The sequence below is a fragment of the Delphinapterus leucas genome, unplaced genomic scaffold, assembly GCF_059928025.1.
Source record: "Delphinapterus leucas isolate spDelLeu-1000000601 "Yukka" unplaced genomic scaffold, BTC_Dleu_Yukka2 spDelLeu_asBTCV2_sq25, whole genome shotgun sequence".
Lineage (NCBI taxonomy): Eukaryota > Metazoa > Chordata > Mammalia > Artiodactyla > Monodontidae > Delphinapterus > Delphinapterus leucas.
This window is the reverse complement of record NW_028322234.1, coordinates 6,280,314-6,303,673: the sequence shown is the minus strand read 5'-3', so window position 1 is coordinate 6,303,673 and position 23,360 is coordinate 6,280,314. Positions and strand designations below refer to the sequence as shown.

At 47.6% G+C, this 23,360-nt stretch overlaps 1 protein-coding gene across 1 annotated transcript in view; it reads right to left on the bottom strand.

The window, feature by feature from the left end:
* Positions 1-21,619, bottom strand: part of NWD1 (NACHT and WD repeat domain containing 1) — a 75,021-nt gene extending 53,402 nt beyond the window's left edge. The window contains 7 exon segments of the mRNA XM_089905880.1: positions 8,988-9,710; positions 9,713-9,986; positions 9,989-10,248; positions 13,774-14,071; positions 18,602-18,718; positions 20,881-20,924; positions 20,927-21,619. Of these exon segments, the coding sequence (XP_089762006.1) occupies positions 8,988-9,710; positions 9,713-9,986; positions 9,989-10,248; positions 13,774-14,071; positions 18,602-18,718; positions 20,881-20,924; positions 20,927-20,960 (1,750 nt within the window). The 5' untranslated portion in view covers positions 20,961-21,619.
* Between the last annotated feature and the right edge of the window lie 1,741 nt (positions 21,620-23,360).

The following is a 23,360-nucleotide window of genomic DNA, read 5'->3' as shown; positions in this document are numbered from 1 at the left end:
GAGAGGGAGGCTGGCTTCTGCTTACAGGGAGTACAAACACCTGTGTTTTCTATAGCTAAGACAGAAAAAGAGATGATTTATTGTACACATGTTACATTCAGCCACAACTGAGAACAGAACTAGTCCAGACTGTCAGAGGTCCAGGGCAAAGGAAGGGACCATTTTGATACAAGCAAGGTGGGTCTCTCAAAGGTGGTCGAGGTGATCAGAATAGTCATAGATGTTCCAGATCCACTGAGACAAGTTCTAGACAGTAGGCAAGCAGTCCAACAATTTGTACCATCGTCCCTGTCCTCTGGCTTCCCTTGTTTCTGCTCCTGTGGCTTCCATGGGTGTACAAGTTTACTTGGACCTCTGCTTCATCTTTCTTCTTTTGCGCTTCAGCCTGAGCATTTGCTTCTTCCACTTTGCTCTCATGGCGCAGAGGTTTCCCAGAAGATGGCGCTAAGGCCGAGAGCTGTGTTTGTTTTTAATTCCTTGATATTGATCGAAGTCTTCATTTTGATCAAAACACTTGCCATATTCTTTACACATATAGAATACCTGCTCACTTGGAATTTTCTGCTGTCCAACGAGGTGGCGATTAACATCAGTATTCTCTGAGATCTCTTCCACTGAGACCATCTCATCTTTGACAATCACAGGTATGTCACTTGTGATGTTCTCCACACTTTCTCCATTGGGGTAGCCAGGCCCTCTCCCTAACCTGCTTTTCTCCTCTTGACAGGTCTTTCCAAACCAAAATTCCTGGGAGCCACACCACTGGGGTTTACTTGGTAGCACCATGGCGTGGGCCTGTGTTTCCTCAAAAATTTCCTCCATCAGAATAGAATCTTCTGGGACTTCCCTGGTGGTCCAGTGGTTAAAACCCTGTGCTTCCAATGCAGGGAGCACAGGTTCGATCCCTGGTCAGGGAACTAAGATCCCCCATGCCTTGTGGTGCGGCCAAAAGAAAAAAAAAAAAAGAGTAGAATCTTCTTTCTCACTCTTCAATACACCCTCAATACAAACCAGGCTTGGGTCTTCTCTTTGTGGTTTCAGGCACAATGGTTTATCCACCAGATAAAAATGGGACATCCCAGCAGGCTTTCGACATGGATATCCCAGGGAAGCACAGCCCCATACTTCTCTGGCATCACATCACTGTACAGGGCCCTCTGGGCAGGGGCCAGGCCAGTCCATTTATTCTCAGGGAAGCAGACAGCTGCAACCTGGAAGGCCACTGACATCAGTAAAGTACTGGCATGTTTGCTTAACCACTATTCACGGAGTGTCATCTCTGTGCTGTCCCCTGGAGGACAGAGAGCTAGAAGCCCATGAAGCTTATCTTCTAGTGCAGAGAGCCACATAGAAAATAACAGAAAAAAAACACAAAGCACAAAGAGTTTGGGTAACACCAGTTGCTAGGAAGAAGATAAGCCAAATCACATGAAGGCGAGTGGCAGGGGAGAGATGCTTCTTGGAGCAGGTGGGTCTCTCTGAGAAGGTGTCACAAGAGCTGGGATTGTGCAGGAGGGAAGGAGCCAGTGTGGGAAAATCTGGGGCCAGGGTGCTCCAGGCAGGGGGATGGGAGGCAGCCAGATCCAACAGGCTTTGGTAAGGAGTTTGGATACTTTTCTAAAAGCATTGGGGAGTCATTGGAAGGGTTTAATCAGGACAGAAGAAATTCAGTCTCATTCATGATTTTAAAATCTCATTTCAGACAGGTGTTCCTACCAAAACTTGTACAAGAATGTTCACAGCAGCAGTAGTCACAATTGCCAAAAGGTGGAAATAATCCAAATGTCCATCAACAGATGAAAAGTAGAAAAATGTGGTTGCTATGGACTGAATATGTGTGTCTCCCCCAAATTCATGTGTTGAAGTCTTAATCCCCAAGGTGATGGTATTAGGAGGTGGGGCCTTTGGGAGGTGATTAGGTCATGAGGGTGGAGCCCCCACGAATGAGATTAGTGCCCTTATAAAAGAGACCCCAGAGAGCTTGTCCAATGGACCCATTGTCCATTCTGTCATATGAAGTTTCAGTGAAACATGACGGTCTGTGAACCAGGAAGCAGGGTCTCACCAGACACCAAATCCGCTGGTGCCTTAATCTTAGACTTCCCAGCCTCCAGAACTGTGAGAAATAGATTGTTTATAAAGCCACCCAGTCTTACCGTATTTTTGTTATAGCAGCCCACATGGACTAAGACAGGGGTGTATCCATACGATGGAATATTATTTGACCATAAAAAGGAACAAAATGCTGATACACACTACAATACAGATAAACCCTGAAGACATTCTGAGTGGAAGAAACTAGTCACAAAAGACCACATATTGTATGATCTCATTTATATGAAATATCCAGATCAGGATCCATAAAGGCAGATCCATAAAGGCAGATCCATTCGTGGTTGCCAAGGGCTGAGGGAGGAGGGATGGGGAATGACAGCTAACAGGGACAGGGTCTCCTTTCAGTAATGATGGAAACGTTCTGGAACTAGATAGAGGTGACGGTTGCACCACATTGTGAATGTACTAATGTCACTGAATTGTAACACGGTAAAAATTTAACTTTACAGTATGTGAATTTTACCTCAATTAAATAATCTCACTCTGCTAAATGCAATGAGGGATACTGAATTGGCTCCAGGACCAGAAAAAATGATATTGGTGGAAAAACTGGTGAAATCCAAATCAAGTCTGGAGTTGAGATCACGGTCACGTATCAATGCTAATGTCCTGGCTGTGACAGCAATGCTGTGGTTATGTTGGATGTTAACGTGAGGGGAGGTAAGGGGCAGGATCTATGGGAACTCTGTTCAACCTTTTTATATCCTCTGTAAATGTAAAATTATTTCCAAATAGCGGTTTACTAAAAAAAAAAAGTCTCATTCTTGCCTCTCTGGGGAAGGGGCTTGTTGGGGGATAAACACAGTGACATGGAGACAAGTGAGGGCCTGGGACACTTGTTCAGGTGGAGACGGGGATGACCTAGGACAAGATAGGGACAGTAGGAATGGGAAAAAAATGGTTGGTTTAGGATGTTTTAGAGGCAGAGCCAAGAGGACTTTCTGATTATGGAGGGAAAAAGGATGTGGAAGGAGAGGAAACAGGCATGACTCCTGGTTATGCAGAAGGTGACCCCACTACTAAGAATGGGGGGACTTCCCTGGTGGCGCAGTGGTTAAGAATCCGCCTGCCAATGCAGGGTACACAGGTTCAATCCCTGGTCCTGGAAGATCCCACATGCCACGGAGCAACTAAGCCTGTGTGCCACAACTACTGAGCCCATGAGCCACAACTACTGAAGCCCATGCACCTAGAGCCCATGCTGCACAAGAAGAGAAGCCACCACAATGAGAAGCCCGCGCACTGCAACGAAGAGTAGCCCTTTCTCGCCGCAACAAGAGAAAAGCCCGCATGCAGCAATGAATACCCAGTGCAGCCAAAAAGATAAATAAATAATCAATTAAAATTTAAAAATTAAATAAAAGGAATGGAGAATCCTCTGTTGGAGCAGTTTTGGGGCAAGAGACTTTGCTAGTCATGAGGTACCACCATGTTTGTGACACCTGCCCCCTCTTAGCCCCTGGCAACCACTAACCTACTTTTTGTGGATTTGACAATACTGGACATTTCACATAAGTGGGATCATATGTCATATCATCTGTGCTCAACACTGACAACCCCCTGCCTGGGGGTATGCCTCAACCTCGTCTGTCTAGGCTTCAATAGCAGGAGTCTACAATAGGGGGAAGGAGACTCCAAAGGGATGTAAGAGCAGGTGAAGATCTGTGAACAATCCTGGGTCGGTGCCATTTTCTTGTCCTTCCTAAACCTGCTCAGCTCAATATTAGGACCTGTACCTCTTTGCACCTCCTCATCCAAGTTTGCAGCTGAGTCTCCAAACTCAGCTGGAGGGAGGCAGAGCAGAAAGCTTTCCTCCATTTGTCAGATGGGGAAACTGAGGTTTGTGTATTCATGTCCCTGAATGGCCAGGGGAAGAGGAATTCAATTTCATCCCTGCTCTTGAAGATTTTGTGTCTCATCAAGTCTAGAGCTATGATGTCCAATGTAGTAGTCACCAGCCACACATGGGCGTTTAAAGTTAAAAATTAATAGAATTTAAAATCCAGTTTCTGGATTGCATAAGCTGCCTTTCAAGAGGTCAACTGCCACTGCAGCCTGTAGCTACCACATTGGACAATGAGATACAGAGCATTGCCCGCATCACCAACATTCTATTGGACGGTGCTGGAAAGACTGGGGAATGTGCCCGCGGACAGCTGAACCACTAGGTTAAGAGCCCTCCTCCATCCCCAGAGACATCCCTTTGACAATGTGGACCCAAGACCTCATCTGCCCCCCACATGGGACCTGCCTTGCCTGCACTGCAGACCAGACTCTGTGGGTGAGGTCACACAGCCCCGTGTTTGATCCTGGCTGAGGCATCTTGGCCAGTGATGTCCCTTTGCAAGTATGGTCTTGTTATTCCTTCCAGAAGCCGCACAGAACAGACACTCTCCCAGCTACCCCTCTGTACAGAGGGCGCTCGGAAAGGCCACAATGCATGCCTAACACAGCATTTCTCAGCCTCTCACTGTTGACACTAAGGGTTGGATCATTCTTTGTTGTGGAGATTGTCCTGTACTTTGTAAGATGTTTAGCAGCATCCCTGGCCTCCACCCACTAGGTGTCACCAGCATGATAGATAGATAGATAGATAGATGAGAGATAGATAGATAGACAGATAGATAGATGATAGCTTATAGATAGGTGTACATAGATGCATGTATGGATGGACAGACGAATATGATAGATTATAGATAGATAGATATGATAGATTATAGATAGATGAAGTAGATAAATAGATGAATGGATGGATAGATAGGTATTATGGTAGCTGGATAGAGAGATAGACAGTATCTTTCATGCTAAGCCAGGGTTTCGCACCCCCAGCACTACTGACAACTGGAGCACCATGATCCTCTGGTTGGGGGAGGGTCCTCTGAACTATAGGGTGTTGAGAAGCATCCCGGGTTTCCATCCACTAGATCCCAGTAGCAGCCCATCCCCCAGTCGTGACAACCAAAATGTCTCCACTGTTAAGTGTCCACCGGGGGCGGGGGCACAGAATCTCCCTAGGTAAGAACCACTGGGTAAGAACCAGAAGTATTCAGATCTGCTCTGAGAGCTAGGCTCTCAACCATCACTCTAGGTCAACTCTGTGTGTAAACATAACATATTTTCATGCAACAGGACATACCAAAATCACCTCCCCTAGAGTCACCTTCCATAGACCACCTCCCTTACCAGGCATTAAAGGAGGGTGGTCCTCCACCCCAGGAGGCCCCCAGCTTTACTAACTGGACCAGACATGGGGCCAGGAATGCCAATTGATGTCTATCTCCCCAGATTTTCCAACCAGGACTCAAGAAAGAGCCAGTATGATGGCGCCAGTTCTCCAAAATGGGAGCCCGTGATGCCAACAGCAGCTGTGGCAGGCAAGCTACACTTACAGAGGAGAAAGGAAGAGTCTAGAGCAGAAGCCAATGTGCAGAGAGGACCCAGAGGGAGAGGGGATGAGCAACTTCCCTGATTCTGTGGCTTTCTGGTTCCCATGACAACCCTACCTTCCATGTAGACTTCATCAGGTTGGCCTGATGGCCCACCCTTTTATTCTGGAACATTCCCTGGTCTGTCTCTGTGCTCTTGTAGAGTCCATGCTGTGGGCATCAATCACAAAATTTGGGGTACAACATGAAATCTGGGCTACCCCTCCCTGGAGTTGGCTATCGGGTAGCCCTGCATCCATTGAGTTTCTCCCATGGCCATGACATAAAGCCCTTATTTCTAATGTGATAGTGTGAGTGGATTTCTGTTCCTGGCAAATAAACAAACAAATAAAAAGCCCACTTACTGGGCTGGTCGCTGTCACCTTGATTTGTGGCAAAAGACAAAGGTCCAAAAGAGAAAACTGCCCCTCAAGCTGAGAAGAGGAAATGTGCATTGTCCAGCATTTCTAATGATGGGCATGAGCGTCTCCCGATGGCTGTTTGCATTAAGGTAAAGCTCTGTTGCTCGGTGTGCGTGCGAATTGGCCTCCGTCCCACCCTCGCGTGGGATGCTGGGTGCCTGTGATGAACACACTCCTCTCTCCTGCTCATTATTTCTGACTCACCATCTACACCTGGCATCTCTGACCATCATGACCCTGGTTTATTGGAGTTTGTTCAGCAACTGCATTTAAACCTTCATTCCTTAAACTCTATAAACACATTGGAATTGGGTTTTCCTATTGCTTTTTGCTGATTCCCATGCTACAAAGCCTGAAATTAACTGTAGATCCATGCTTGTGGTCAATTCTTCGGAGAAGTTTGCTTTAAAAAGATTTTTCTGAGATATCCGCACACATTGCTTATTAATTACAAAGGGGTATGTTGCAAATTTGTGGTAGGAAAAAAATGCACAAGAAGGATCGAACACCATCCATGTTTAACCTGAATGTCATCATGAGGAGACATCAGATCAACCCAGATGACAGTGTACCGACTCCCCTCCAATGCACCCCCAGGTGTGTTCCTGGTAGCATCAACATCGCCAGGGAGCCTGAGAGAAACACACCCACCCCCAGACCTGAGGAATCAGTCTTTATTCAAAAACAAGACCTGAGATACATATACCCATTGAGGGTTAAGGAGTGCTGAGCTACAGAAGAGGTGGTCTGTACTCTTCAAGAGGACAAAGATAGAGAGTGGAACATTCCAGATTAAAGGAGCCCAAAGAAACTTGACAGCTAAATGCAACATGTTATCCTGGATTGGATCCTGGGATGGGGGCAAGGGGAGGGGACAGCTATAAAGGACATTTTTGAGACAATTGGTAAATTTTGACTATAAACTGTGTATTAAATAATATTATTGCATTTATGATACATTTTCTGAGTTTTAAAATTGTCTTGTGGTGATGTGGGGTTCTGATTGCCCTTGTTCTTAGGATATATGTGATGTATTTAAGGGTGAAGGGGAATGATGCCTGTAATGAATTCTCAAATGGTTCAGGAAAAAATTTTGTTTGTGGGTGTGTGTGTGGATAGACAGAGACAGATAGATGAATGGATAGATAGATGATAGATAGATAGATAGATAGAAAAATGGAAAGAAATAAAGAGAGAGAGGGAGGGGAGGGAGAGATGGAGGGAGGGATGTAGGAAGGAAGGAAAGGAGAGATAGGAAAGGGAGAGAGGGAAAAAGGAAAAGGGAGAGAGAGAAAGCTAATATGGCAAATTGGTGATTGTGGGGGGAAGAAGTATGGCAGTATTTCTCAACGAGGACCTATCCTGCCTTCAAGGGACACTTGGCAATGTCCTGAGACATTTTTGGTTGTCCCAGATGGGGGATACTACCAGCATCTAGTGGGTAGAGGCCAGGGATACTGTTCAACATCCTACACTGCACAGGATGGCCCTACACACTGCAAAGGATGATCTAGCCCCAAATGTCAATAGCACCAAGGCTGAAAAATTCTGCTCTATGGGAGTTCTCAGCGCTATTTCTGCACTATGGGAGTTCTTCCTCTAGTCTATAATTTGAAAGTATTTCTAAGGAAAACGTTTTCTGAAGAAGTACTCTAGACAAATGCATAGCGACAGATGAGCGGTTGCCAGGGGCTGGGGGTCGGGGAAGGGGAGTTACTGCTGACGGGGACGGGGTCTCCTTGTGGGGTGAGGAATTGTTCTGGAGATGGATAGTGGTCGCCTAACACTGTGAATGTGCTAAATGCTGCTGAACTATACACTTTAAATGAGTGAAAATTATGATACGGACTGGACTGGGTTGAATAGTGTTCCCCAAAATTTGTACCCACGGGGAACCTGTGAATGTGACCTTGTTTGAAACCAGTCTTTGGGGAAGTAGTCAAGTTAAGATGAGGTCATACAGAGACAGGCTGGGACCTAGGACCTGGGACCCTTTGCTGCAGTGCTTGCACCTGGCCAAATGTCTCTTCCAGCAACAAAATACAAAGAAACTATAAGGGACTAAATAGAACTGCGTGCACGCACAGTTGAGAAAATTATGGACAACAAGATACAAAAAGACCAAAAACCCAGTTGCCACTTCGGAAGAGCCGGGAGCAAAAGCAGGGTACTGAGCATGCCCCCTGCGCACAACCCCACCAGAGGGGTGGGCAAACAACCTAAGCCGCCCCTCTGGCTCGACCCCTGGACCTGCCCCTACCCTCACCCCATATACGGAACAAACTCACTCCCCACTCAGGGAGCGAGCAAGCAGGGGAAACTGTTACCTGTTTTCCCTCCCCTCTGCCTTGCTTGAATTTCTTTCCTGGTCTCTTATCAATTTATGTTGATTAAGAAGGCCAAGAGGGCTTCCCTGGTGGCGCGGTGGTTGAGAGTCCGCCTGCCGATGCAGGGGACACGGGTTCGTGCCCCGGTCCGGGAAGATCCCACATGCCGCGGAGCGGCTGGGCCCGTGAGCCATGGCCGCTGAGCCTGTGCATCCGGAGCCTGTGCTCCGCAATGGGAGAGGCCACAACAGTGAGAGGCCTGCGTACCGCAAAAAAAAAAAAAAAAAAAAAAAAAAAAAAGAAGGCCAAGAACCTTAGTCGGTAACAATACTGGATGCAAGTGGGTCCTAATCCAATGAGTGATGTCTTTCCAAGAACAGGGAAATTCAGACAGAGAGACACACAGGGAGAAAACCACAATGTGGTCAGAGGTGGAGATTGGAGTGATGCGACTACAAGCCAAGGAATGTTGAGGGTCGCCAGCAACACCAGAAACTAAGAAAAAGGCCTAGAACGGATTCTCCTTTAGGGGCTCCGGAGGCAGTGTGGTTCAGCTGACACCTTGATTTCAGACTCTGGCCTCCAGAACCACGAGAGAATAGATTTCCATTGTTCTAAGCCACCCAGTTTGTGATTTTGTTATGGCTGCCCTTGGAGAAGAATGCATGTGTTCTATAATTCAGAAAAGTGAAAACAACAGAGACTCACTGGGAAGACACAATGTATAGCCCAGCACTCAGGGCACCAGCAGCTGCAGGCACACAGCTGGTGCATCGCCTCCTTAGCAGTGGAGGCCAGAGGGGCCGGCACGGTGAAGGAGGCCCATTTCCAGGCCTCCTCGAAGGCCAGCCTCAGCTGCCCCGGGTGCCCACACTCTGGGAGGCTGGCCCAGAGCAGGTCCCTCTGCATCAGGCTCAGCGTCCTCCTCAAGGCGGCCAGCAGGAGCTGAACCATCTCTTGCCCTTGGTTTCCAGAGAGGGGTTTCACCTCCCAGCAAGCACCTGGGGCCGTGAGCACCTGCCGCATAGTGTCTAAAACACCCTGCTGTCCTGAGCAGACCGAGAGGATGAGGTGGACCCTTGGGGGGCACTTGGGAGGCAGCCAGGGGACCCTCCGAGCATGGACAGAGGCTACCTTATCCACTGAATCCAGCAGGATCACAAGGGACTCAAAGTTTTGGCAGGAGACGGTGTGGAGGAGGGTGTGGAAAAACTGTACCACCCTGGTATGGGCCTCCAAGACCTGGAAAGGGGGCAGGGGTAGCCCGTAGGCCAGGCACACCTGGAAGCAGATGCTCTGGAGCAGGCCTCGGGCGTCGGAGCTCATCTGTGACGTCCCCAGAAACCGCAGAACGGTCACTGTCTTGTGGCCAAGCAGCCCTGGCATTTGCTCAGCCAGCTTGCACATCAGAGCATCTTTCTGATGCCCGGGGGTCCAAAAAGCACCAGGGGTGGGTGGGGGTGGCCGTCGCTCTGCTGGAGCCGCTGCCCCAGCTGGGTTAGGAGCTCCTGGTGCCCACAGGTCTGGGGGGCCTCGGCACTGAGCCCCAGGTGGTGGCAGATCTCCTGATAGAGCCAAGCCAACTCCTGCCTGCCTGCCTCCAGTTTCTGGAGGCACTCGAGGACCTGATGGTTAGCTCTGGCCACAAACTGCTCCCCCAATTCCTTTGGGTACCGTCCATGAGCCTTGTTTGGGGGGGGTCCACCAGGTCTCGGCTCCATGCCAGGTGGTGGGCCTTGAGAACTCCAGGCTGCATGTCAGCGATGCGCTCCTTGAGGCTGCTGAGAAGGTTCTGGGCATCTGTGTCCAGGCAGCTGGCTGCAAGCTGGTCCACTATCTTGAGGGCGCAGACCTCCAGGATGTGTTTGTTGAGGTCTTGGATATCTCTCAGGAAGACAGTTGCCCCCTGGTCCCAGTCTGTTGAGTTCAGCAGGTCCCGTTCTATTTCCCCCTCGATGGCTGCAAAAGTGGAGGAGATGGGAAGTGAGTGTGGTCAGCATTATGTCATCAGTTGGCTCGAAAGGGAGCACTCGGTAGACACATTCCGGGGATGGAAACATTGGTTCTCAAGCTTAGTGTGTTTCAGAGTCACCTGGCATAACCACAGACAACATGCAAACGAATGCACTCCAGTGTTTTCCAATAAAACTTTATTTACAAGAACAAGCAGTGGGCCAGGTTTTGTCCTTGGGCCATGGTTTGCTAAGCCCTGTCCCAGAGCATGCAGCAGCTGCCCTGAGGACCTGTATTTTCCAGAGCCAAGAGCTCACACCGACTTCTCCCTGGAGGCCATTGTTTTGAAATAGCAGTCAGACTTGAGGAGTTATTTTTGAAGCCTCCCTGGGCTCAGCAGAGGATCCCAGCTCTCTAGCTGAGCGAGTCAGGCCCTTGGAGACAGGACTCAGTCTCAGAGCCAAAGACAAGAACCACTCAAAAGTCCTCCTTGGACTGACCTCACATGACCCTCAGCCCCATGAGTGAAGGTCAGAGACGAAGGCAGCTAACAGTCCCCAAACAGGATCCTTCTTGGACACATTTTGGCATGAACTAATCCAATACCATCTGTTCTGCCACCAGCAGGCTGTGTGACCCTAGGCAAATCACTGCACCTCTCTGAGTCTCTGTTTCCTCCCTTGTAACATGGGTGTACTAGTCCAACCTTGAAGGGGCTGTTGTGAGGATTTTCTGTGAAATAATGCTTGCGAAAAGCTGAGCACCTTATGCTGAAGGAACAAAACTAAACTCAAAAGTTTACAGTCTGTGATCTTATCTTCTATGATATGGTTGAAATAACAAAATAAATGAGATGGAGATGGGTTAGTGGTTACCAGTGCTGGGGTTTGTGGGAAGCGGTGAATGCTGCTCTAAAGGGACAGTGGGGGGGATCCTCGTGGTGAGGGAACAGCCCTGTGTATTGACCACGGTGGTTACTCGAAGCTACACAGGTGAGAAAATTGCAGAGAAGGAAATGGGCGAGACAAACATACACACACACACACACACAAATGGTGTCTGTACAAGTGTGCTCTCTCTGGATTGTGACAATATCCACTTCCTGGTTGTGTAATAATATTGCACTCTAGTTTTGCAAGATGTTACCTTTGGGGGAAAATGGGTAAAGGATACCTCTTCCTCCTTTTTTTTTTTTTTTTTTCTTTTGGCAATTTCCTATGAATCTCTATTTCAAGATAAAAATTAAAAAAAAAAAAAAAAGTTGAGCGAGGTGCCTGGAAAATAATATGCTCTGAAGGTGCCGTCCATGACCTGCCCCTGAACTCCACAACTGTTTGTGCTTTCTGCTGATGTCAAGGAGTTTCTATTTGTTCTTTCAAGTGGGACTTCTTAATGGGCGAGGTTTGACATGATTGCTTAGAGATCTCATTGTTGAATGAGATCACGGCCGGGACAAGACCGTTTAGATCCCTCTAATGATTCCATTAGGTACTACCTCTGACTAGTTCCATTTTACAGATGAGGAAAAGGAGAGTCCAAGCTGCCAAAAGTCAATACGGCTGGAAAGGGGCAAGGCTGAGATGTAAATCCCGGCCCATCCCATAGTTGACCCCAGACGCTAATTACAGTCCCCATGTCAGACATCTCTATGAGAGCAGTTAGCTCACTTGGCTTTGTGTCACAGAGCAAGCAATAGCAACATGGTAAGTGCACAAGAAACAGTAGCCTTAACATTATTATCCATATAAAAGTGTATTCAAAATTGATCTGTCAGGACTTCCCCGGTGGTACAGTGGTTAAGACTCTGTGCTTCCAGTGCAGGGGGCATGGGTTCGATCCCTGGTCGGGGAAGTTCCGCATGTCGCACAGTGGGGACAAAAAAAAGAAAAAAAAAAAATTTGTATGTCATTACTAACCTTAACCAAAGGGTCAAGGTTAGGATCACCTGTGATGTCAAGTAGGCCTCAGGTACCCCTGATGCGATGGGATGGGGAGGGAACTTTACCTCTGCAGTCTTCCTCCCCAAAATCTATAATCCCAATTTAATCATGAGAAAATACCAGCCAAGCTCAGATTGAGGGACATTCTACAAAAGACCTGGCCAGTACTCCTCAAAATCGGTCAAGGTCATGAAAAACTGTTACAGATCAGAGTAGCCTAAGGAGACAAAGGACTAAATACAATGTGGGATCCTGGGACAGAAAGACATTGATGGGAGAACTGAGGAAACCCAAATAAAGTCTGGAGTATAGTTACTAGTCATGCACCAATATTAAATACCGATGTTCATTTCTGAGTTCTGGTAAATGTACCTCGGTCACGTAAGATGTTAGCATTGTGGGAAGCTGGGTGAAGAACCTTCGGGGACTCCACACTATCTTTGTAGCTTTATAATGTTGTAGCTTTTTTGTTCATCTAAAATTATCCTGAAATAAAAATTTAAAAAATTGGTATGTCTTTACTAGGATGTAGATATATAATAGATAATAATCATATATTTTAATAAAATTACAATACTATTAATAAATATCACTATATTCAATACCTTTAACTAAATCAATATATTTAATATGTTGATAAAATGGATTCATATATTTTATAATGTGGGTAATATAAATTCATATATTTAATATTTTTGATAATATAAATTCATATATTTGATAGTGTAGGTAATATAAATACATATATTTCATAGTGTGGGTAATATAAATTCATATATTTAATACTGTGGGTGATATAAATTCATACACTTAATAGTGTGGGTGATATAAATTCATATATTTAATAGTTTGGGTGATGTAAATTGACATACTAATAATCCATAAGCTGACATTACTAACTCATAAATAATAATAAGAACCTATCTCTTGCTGACAGCCTGCAGTGGGGCAATGGCTTGAACACAATGCATTTTTAGAAAAATCTTTCTGGTAGCCAGTGTGGAGGATGGAAAGGGCAGAGGACAAGGCCAGGGATGAGAGGTAAGGGACCAGCTGGGAGCTGGGTTATGGACTCAGACAGTCACAGGGGGGAATCCCTATTCTCCCACTTGGGCAAAAGAGACTCCTTCTTCCTGTGCCTCAGTTTTCACCTCAGAGGCAGGTACATTGATGAAGCACGACTCCTTAGCAGGGGACGGCTCTCGACTAACACAGGGTGACCCACTCTTCCAGTTTTCCTGGAACTGTCCTGGGTTTGGCCCTAAAAGTCCAGCATCATGGGAGTGGCTCAGTCCCAGGCAAACAGGGATGGGGTCATCGTAGTACACGTCCCCCAAAGCCAGGAGCCTGCTTGGGAAAAGGAAAGGAGCCAGGGAAGGAGAGAAGAATCCTAAGAGACTGAAATTAACCAGGACTTGACTTAACTCTGTTGGATCAGAAAAATAATCTTTCTCAGAACTAGGGCTCCGGGAGCTAGGTTGGTTTGGCATTTATAGAAATGCAGACTGTGGCGTTTGGACAAAACATGATATGTATTTTAAACGGGTGGATGTTTCCTGGGGACCCGCAAGGGGAGTCCCGGCAGCCTCACCTGACCGGTGGTAGTGGTGCCACTTCTCCTGGGCGATGAGGCCCAGCCTGGCGGCCTCCTGGGCTCCAGAGCGCAATGCAGAGATGAGGGTGGCCTCCTCGGGCCCACGGGCCTCCCCGCTGCCCAGGGTCTGCAGCAGGTAGGTGGGGGGAGCGGCGTTCTCGTCTGTCCGGAAGCGTCGTGCCTCCAGCTCCAGGTCACGTGGCCTGGCGCTCAGCTGAGCTTTCAGCGCCTCCCACTCCTTTTCCTCGACCAGCGAGGGGACGGGACGGGGGCCGTACTGGTCACCTATGAGGGCCTGGAGGAGAGAGGAGTGTGGGGAGTAGAGGTTCAGATCTTGGCTTGGGCACTTAGATCTGTGACCCTGGGTGAGGCATACCGAGCCCTTAAAGTGGTCCTGGTGGTTGTACCATGGAGATAATTATATTAAAGTAAGCAGATAGGTGAGTGGGTCCCCAGAGGAAGAGTACCAGCAATGGCTTTCTAGACATAAGAGAAACCATTTTGGCCTAAGCCATTTTGTGATCTAAGCCTGGCTGCAATGCTTGTCCTTGAACACATCTCAGTAAATCAATGATCTTAAGGGAAGTGAGGGAATGCACGAATAATGGAAAAGCAGTCAAGAAACAATAGTCCAGTGATAAAAAGAGTCCCAGCTCCTCCTCAAGGGATATACATATAATATATCTTTGAGTTCTGCAGGAACTAAGACCCCTACCCAAGTGGAGGGTAAAATGATGACGTGGACCCTCCTGACTTCAGTCAACTAAAACTTGGACTCTGTGAACCTTTGCCCCAATTCTATGCTGAAGTCTCCTCTGCTCAAGCCCCTTCATGAATATACACGTACCCTGAGCTTCAAACTTCCCCAGTTTTGCTGTTCGGGGAGACACTGCTTTGGGAAAGGTCCCTGGTGTTCCCCTTACTTGCTGCAAGTCATAATAAATCCTTCTCCTGATCTTCCACTTGTGAGTGAAACAATATTGCCTGCCATGCCAGTAAACAAAGGATGTTGCAGCCGTCGAACCATCACATTACAGCCTCCCCGATGGTGAGCCCTGAGGAAACTCAGGAGGGAAACAGGATGCCTGCTGTCAAGGAGTCCGCCACTGCAGCCACCTCCAAAGATGCACCCTGAGGAGACTCAGGATGTGAAAACACAGGATGCTGGCCCCAGATAGCTGAGGTGTATATCAAAGGAATAATTTCAGTGAGCCCAAACTCTTGCATCTTCCCATATATAGGAAAGCAATAAATTCCTTAACTTAAGATATCTGGTTTTCTTTAACAGTCATCTTTTGATATTCTTACTACATGATCTTTGTTGCAAAAACTCCTATCTGTATATGCTGGTTTCCCCTTTTCCTCTTTGGAGCAGTCTCTCTGTGTTATTTGAGATGCTGTCTCCCAGGCTTGAAGTCCTAAGAACGTCCACCAAATAAAACATAACTCAACTTTTAGGTTGTGCATTTTTTTTTCAGTCGACATGATTTATCTAAGGATCTTAAACTGGAAGACTATCCTGGATTATCAAAGTGGGCCTGAAATGTAATCCCAAGAGTCCTTATCAAGAGACAGGCAGAGGAAGATCTGACACAAATAGAAAAGGAGAAGAAGATGCTGTGACAACAGAGGCAGAGACTGGGGGAGTGCAGCCACAAGCCAAGGAATACCTGGAGACCCCAGAAGCTGGAGAAGACAAGAAGATTCACCCTGAGAAAGCTAGGAAGGAGTGCGACCCTGCTGATACCTTGATTTCAGACTTCCGGCCTCCAGATTGTGAGAGAATAAGTTTCTGTCGTTTTAAGCTCCCTGCCCCCCACATTTGTGGTCATTTGTTATGACAGCCACAGGAAACACCTTGTTTACCTATTACTAGGTGCTGGCTTGTCCCAGCAATAGAGCTGTGACAAGAATGAAGGCCTCCCTTGGCTCTGCCCAAATCTCACGCTCTGATGTGGCCCTGGGGGCAGGACTGTCCCCAGTAGCAGCCAGGGAGCAGGGCCAGATGAGGGGGGAGGTGAACATGGGTCTCCAAAGTGCCGGGTGGATCCTGTCTTTAGAATTTGATATTTTGTTCCTCATGGATTTGGGGGGGTCAATTTTGATATTAAAAATAAACATTGCATTAAAATATTAATTATCTTGATAACTAAGATTTTGGAAGGATTTGCAAGGTCCCTGGGCCATTTGGGCCTGGGGGAAGCTCAGAGATCATCCTCCCTCCTGTCCCCCATCCCCCATGCCACCTGGAAGCTGCATTGTGCTTTTTTTTTTTTTTGAAAAACCAGAAATTGTATTTTATCATCACTCCTCTGCTTACAAAAACAAACAATAAAACGTCTATGAAGGCTTTCCATGACACTTAACATAACCCTTAGCTTTGGCCCGTAAGGCCCCTGTGAATTGGTTCGCGCCTCCCTGTCTCTCCAAGTTTATCTTGTACCACTAATCCCCTTTTCCATTTTGCTTCTGTCACACTGACCTTTCTGTTTCTGTAATAAATGTGCTCATTCTCACCTCGGTATGCGGGCCTCTCACTGTTGTGGCCTCTCCCGTTGCGGAGCACAGGCTCCGGACGCGCACAGGCTCAGCGGCCATGGCTCACGGGCCCAGCCGCTCCGCGGCATGTGGGATCTTCCCGGATGGGGGCACGAACCCGTGTCCCCTGCATCGGCAGGCGGACTCCCAACCACTGCGCCACCAGGGAAGCCCTGCATTGTGCTTTTGATTGCCTGCAATTTGAGTTGCAAAATCGAATTCTTCCTGGAGTTCATTTTCTCCCCACCTCCCTTTTTTCTTTACAAAATTTTTTTCTTTTCTTTTTTCTTTGAAACACAACAAAATGATCACTCATCAGCAAAATTAGAAGACTGGAAAAAAAATGTGTGAAGGAGATACGTAAGCCAGATGGTACAGCCTTTCAAACGTTAGGATGTATTTTAAAGCAATAATCAAAATTGGAAACGATACTCAACACTTTTTAATAACCTATAAGGGAAAAGAATCTGAAAAAGAATATATATGTATAACTGAATCACTTTGCTGTACACCTGAAACCAACACTACATTGTAAATCAACTATACTTCAATAAACAAATAAATAAAATAAAGTGGTTCAAACTTCCAGTTATAAGATAAATATGTCCCGGGGAGGTAATGTACAACATGATGAATGTAGGTAACACTGCTGTAGAGTATATCTGAAAGTTGCTAAGAGACTAAATCCTAAACATTCTCATCACTAGGGAAGAACATTTTCCTCTTTCATATCTATATGAGCGGATGGGTGTTAACTAAACTTATTTAATAATCATTTCATAACACATATAAGTCAAGTCATTATGCTGTACACTTTCAGTGCTGCATGTCAATTATATCTCAAGAAGATTGGGAAAAAAAAGAAAAATTGATGCCAACATACAAAGAAAAGTATAGAACAAAAGAATGAAAACACAATGGTAACTGTATAGATAAAACTTGATACATGATAAAGAAAGCTTTTCGCATCTGCTGCCAGGTCTTAGTCTTTTTTTTTTTAAGGAGACAATCTCTAAGGCAGCACTAGAACTTCTGGAAGTGCTGGAAGTGTTCACATCCTTGCTGTCCAATATGCTGGCCACTTGACACAAGTGACAACTGAACCATTGTAATGTGGCTGGTGCAACCAAGGAGCTGAAAGTTTAATTCTACTTGACTTTAATTAATTTAAATTTAAATCACCACATGTGGTTCATGGCTACCGCATTGGGCAGTGCAGTTTTAAGGCCAAACAGGCCTCATCTATTTGTCTTTATTTCCCTAGAAAACCGTTTTCATATGGGGACCACCCTCTCCTAATTCCTACATTCTTATCTCCAGGAGAGGTTTTTCTGGGAGCTGCTCAAAGCTTCTTTGTGATTAAGATGTATTGGGCAAAGCTACTTTCTTGACTTTTTTCGTCTTTACTTTCTAGGACAGGGGTAGGCAAATTTTTCCAACAAGGGCCAAATAGCCAATATTTTCAGCTTTGCAGGCCAGACGGTCTATGTGGCAACTACTGAACTCTGCCATTGAAGCTGGGAAGCAGCCTTGGGTGATATGTAAATGAATGGGTATGGCCGCGTGCCAATAAAGCCTTATTTATGAAAACAGGTAGGGGGCCGGATTTGCCCCATAGACTGTGGCTTGCTGACCCCTGCTCTAGGATTTATGAGCCAAAATGCCATAGCTCTTGGTGTATCTGAAACTTGGTGATGTAATAAATCAAAACCCTGGAATATCATTTGCTGGTCATAACCCAAACCATTAATTGTGAGCTGGGGGTTGTCCTGGTGTCAGAGGGAGTGTAGTTAGGGGCGAGAGAAGACCCTGATTGGTCTCACCTAGGGGGGAAGTGTGCCCCTGAGGCAGGCTCCAGATAGGGCCACAGAGTCTGCTCCCAACACCATGGGGCACACTGGAGAAAAAAATTTTCGATACCCTGTAGATTTCCACTTTCTCTATGGTTTTCTAGGACCTCAACGTTCCCCAGACAAAGTGAATGAGGTGAAAAACCCGGGGGAAGTTTCGGAGCAAATTCTAAGATCCCTTTGGGCTTCAACACTACTCTCCAACTCATCTGCTGCTTCTACTTGACTGCTAATGTCTGGATCCCAGCTAGCTCTGCAGAAAAATGAGTGCTGTGATTGATTAGCAATGTCTGCCACAGGCAGGCTACGAAGATTGGGTATGATAGCAGAAATGCCACCCACTTCCCTCCACTGACGGGTTTGGATAAGAAGTAGGGGCCATATCCTGGTGGTGGAATGAGAAGTAAGAGCTAATCCATCCCTCCCAAGAGACTCACAGCAAAAGCTGGCCCTGTGGATGTTTTCTGACACCAGCCAAGCTCCTCCAAGCAGAGTTCCGTGGTCATGTGGTTGGTGGCCTCGGTGTTCCGAATACCCCACCTCAGATCAACCACCTGGAAATAACAAGCGTGGGTTTGTCAGGAAGGTGGTAGGATGGGTGATTTTTTAAAAATTACCTTTGATAAAGGTGTAAAATTTCTTCAGTAATTAAAAAAAAATTTTTAATTAATTAATTAATTAATGTATTTATTGGTTGGTTGGTTGTGTTGGGTCTTTGTTGTTTCTCTAGTTGCAGAGAGTGGGGTCTACTCTTCATTGCGGTGTGTGGGCTTCTCACTGAGGTGGCTTCTCTTGTTGCGGAGCACAGGCTCTAGGCCTGCAGGCTTCAGTAGTTGCAGCACGCGGGCTCAGTAGTTGCAGCACGTGGATCTAGGGCATGTGAGCTTCAGTAGTTGTGGCGTGAGGGCTCAGTAGTTGTGGCACACGGGCTTAGTTGCTCTGAGGCATGTGGGATCTTCCCGGACCAGGGATCGAACCTGTGTCGCTTGCGTTGGCAGGCGGATTCTTAACCACTGTGCCACCAGGGAAGTCCCTCTTCAGTAATTTTTGATAGCCTCTCCTCAAAGAGGGATATCTGGGTCAAAAGAATTTGAATGACACCCATAATCCCAGTGTAATCATGAGAAAAATATCTGACGGACCCAGATTGGAGACATCCTGCAGGACACCTGGGCAGTTATCCCCAAGACTGCGATGGTCGTGAGTACAAAGGAGAAGACCAAGGAGCTGTCCCAGCCACAGAAGAGTGGGAAGCTGTGACAACTAAACGTAACAGGGTTCCCTGGCCAGAGAGGGGACACGAATAGAAGACCTGGTGACAGTCAAGTAAAGTCCAGAGGTTGCTTAATGGTAACGTCCCGATGTCCATTTCTTAGTTATGACAAACATGCCCCGATAATAGATGTTTACAATATAGGGGAAGAAGTAGGTGTGGGGCATATGGGAACTCTGTACCATAGGCAACTTTCCTGCCAATCTAAATTCTGAACTCAAAAATTTACTTAAAAACATTAAAAAAAAATTTTAAAGAGCTTGGGCATTTTCAAACTGTTCCTTTTTAAACGAGGACATGTCCACACTTGTTCGCAGAGCTTTCTTTGCAAAAGGGGGTTTTCGTTTGGCCAGAATCAGATGTGGCGAAGTCTCCCTGGCAACCGCACGCTTGTGGTCCATTTTTGCCTGCTAGGCAGAAGCTGGCCAGGCAGAAGGGTTCAATTCAAGTAGTGAAGCTGACCCCCCAGAAAGCTGGGTGAGGAGAGGGGGATGGGAATCAGAATGCTCCCTGCCTCCCTAAATTCCTTTGTCCAGAGGGAAAGACATAAAATTCCTAATAAACTACAGCATGGGGTGAAAGGAGTACAGTACTGGATGTGGCTGGAGGAGGAAGGGGAGAAGGAAAAAGTGTCAGCCACCAGCTCTGGGCAAGAACCTTCATCTCTCTGGGTCACTGTCTCTCCGACTGCGTCTTGAGGATGTTTACTGTGTTAGCCACACAGCACCTGGTGGACATTAAAGGGATGAACACGGGGTGTTTCATCGGTGCTCAGCACCTATGTTTTCCTTTTTAGTGTCTCTGCCATTGAACTATGTCTCATGATCAGTGGCGGGCAAAGTCAAATTCCCATCACAGCACTGCTTCTTTCTTAGTAGTATATAAATGCTGGTGGGGGCCGTTGGTGTGATGGATGACAGTTGTAAATGGCAAGGAGGCAGCATTACCTGAAGCTGAGACTCCAAAGACAGTTTGTTGGTTTCCGCTTGGAAATGTGCAGGCAGCAACATCCCCGCCCTGGGCTCGGTGCACTCTATTTGGGGCCCGTGGTGACTGCCTAGCTGTTACACCATTAGTGTCCCAGGAAAAAGGCACGTCTCACCTGCCTGCCCACCCCGGATATCCCACGGCCCTCTTAGATGCCCCCGAAGCTGCCCCAGTGCAGGGAGAGCCCGGGAAGGCAGGACAAAACAACAACAAAAGTGACACGCCCAAGGAGCAGGGTCGCAAGGCAGCCACTCCTAGTACTTTGTGCCACACCACCTGTGCTGACCGCAGTGCCTGTGGCCACGACCCCTCCACTCTCCTTTTTTAAGGGGATTTTAAGCCTCCATGGTGTAACGCTGGCACAGGGTCCCTCTAAGCAAAGAGCCCGTGTGACTGCCCGGGTGGCACACCCTCGTTCCCTGACGCTGATGCAGTGAGGAACAGTCGGGCAATTACCTCGGCCATGAGGCCGTGCTTCTGGCAGAAGGTCTGTACTACGGGGTAGGCGGTGCTCTGTAGGGCTTCCCTCTCTGCATCCGTATCTGCAAGGAGTGGCATGGAGGATATGAATAGGAAGAACCCAGAACTCGTCCCTGCCCCACGGCTCTACTTTTAGCCTCATTTGCTCCCACCAAGGCTGGGACCCTTCACAGTGAATCAAAAGATACAAAAAACAGGAGGTAAACCAGAAAGACCAACTACGCCCAGGACTTTCCTGTTGTTACTGCTAAAAGTCCCACATCCCAGGAAACCTCTCAGTTCCAGCTAACCAGGATGGTTGGTCACCTCAGGTTAGAATTGCCAGATAAAATACAGGACACCCAGTTGATTTACATTTCAGATAAACGATGAAAAACTTGATAGCCTAAGTATAGCCCACTCCATAGATCCCAGAGTTTGCATGTCTGATAAGCCCTGTTCAACTTGCACTTGGGATGAACACCAAATCATTTATTCGCATAAGTATGCCCCTCTCTGCACACTATTTGGGATACACTTACGCTTAAAAGATTATTGGTTGTTTATCTCAAATGCAAGTTGAACTGGGAGCCCTGGTTTTGTTGCTGGTGGTGGTGGTTTTGTTTTTTATTTTTCCTAGAACTCTGGCAGCCCTACCTATAGAGTAAACCTGGATTCTGAGACTTTTCCCACCACTCGACTTCACTGTGTGGCCTTGGGCGCAGTGTCAGGCTATCCTCGGTTTCCCCCTCTGTAAAATGGGGGTGATGCCTCTACTTTGCAGGGCTGCAAGCTCCCCAAAGTCAAGAACCTCTGCCTGTCTAGGTCACTGATAATTTCTCAGCCCTCAACCCAGGGGCTCAATAAATGTTGTTTTTGGTATAACTCAGGTGTTTTTGGTTTTGTTTTTGTTTTAATATCCGGAGAAGAGGTTATTAAACATTTACCAGCACACACCATGTAGTCTTTGCCTTCATGGAGCTTACAGCCCGGTTGGAGGAGTCAGACATTAAATAAACACATAACTTGAATAACTACAGCTTATGGGGCCTGGGGCTTCATGGGTTCCAGGACCTGCTGGAGCCCAGTATGACTACAACACATGGGTGAAGTGAGAATCAAACCAGATATAGTCAGGCTCTGAGCCTGGCTTATGGAGGAGGAAACAGAGGGTCAGGGAGGCTCTCCCTCACCAGTTCCTACGTGGGTCACTGTCCCGGCTGCATTCATATCCAGGTCTCTCAGAGGACCCTGCGAGCCATGCCCATTGCCCTGGCATCCCCTGAGCTCTCAGCCCTGCCCAGTCCCTTACCTGAGACCGTCGAGCTGATGAAGATGGCCACACTGCTGGATGGAAGTGCCGGGAGGGGGCCTGACTGACCCTGGAGAGGCCGCCGAAGGGTGCCCGGGCTGAGGGGCCTGACGTTCATGCTGCCCGCCCACCTGGACAGTCCTTCCCCAGGAAAGGACCTGGGCTTCAGAGACCTCACGCCAGTGGCCAGATGGCCTTCCTAGGAGGCCAGCCAGGCAGGGCCATCTGGAGCGGGGCTCCCATCTCACTCTCTCAGCTCCCCTCGGCTACCTGCAGGCTCTGTCACCTCCAGCGCCCCCGGGGGGCTGAACCAGTGGCTCTCCACTGCTCTGCTTGGTCTGCGAGTGCTAATGGGGGGAATGTTGGACAGTGGTCTCCCAGCCAAGGCCCCTGGATGTTGACTCCTCCAGGCACCGGAGCCTTTTGCCCCTCAACCAATAGCTCCTCACCCCGGGAGCTCAGCGGTCACCATAGCAACTGTGGTTTCCTGGCGCTTGGTGTTGGGACCCAGGGACCAGCCAGCCTCCCAAACACCTGGGTCTCTTGGGGCTCCACGAAAGTTGAACCTGGGCCCAGGTGTGCAGATGGAGGCCGTGCGATGCTGGGAGGCATGACCAGTCCCGGCAGGACAGGCAAGAAGGACAAACTCAGTGGAACCCCCCCCACCCCATCCTGTGCTCACCGATGAAGCACAGGTGCCAGGTGTACTATTTAAGCCAGCAGTTCTCAACTGGGGGCCATTCTGCCCCCCGAGGGGACATTGCAATATCTGGAGACATTTCTGGTTGTAACGACTGGGAGAAGGGGCGCTACTGGTATCTAGTGGGTGGAGCCCAGGGACGCTGCTCAACACCCCACGATGTACAGGATGGTGCCACCACGGAGAATTACCAGCCTGCGAATGTCAGCAGTGCTGAGAAACTGGGCAAGCAGCTTTAAGTCAACTCTAGGTGAATCTCTTTGCCTGCAGGAAGTGTGGAGCCTGAGGACCACTCTCCTTGGTAAGAAGGGAGATTAGCAAGTCTCCAGAGGGGCAGTTAAGGACCTACCCATATGAAATTGAGATGTGTTCTTTGAAATAATCAAAAACACCACTTGAGCAACATGGATGGATCTTGAGGGCATTATGCTAAGTGAAATAAGTCAGAGAAAGACAAATACTGTA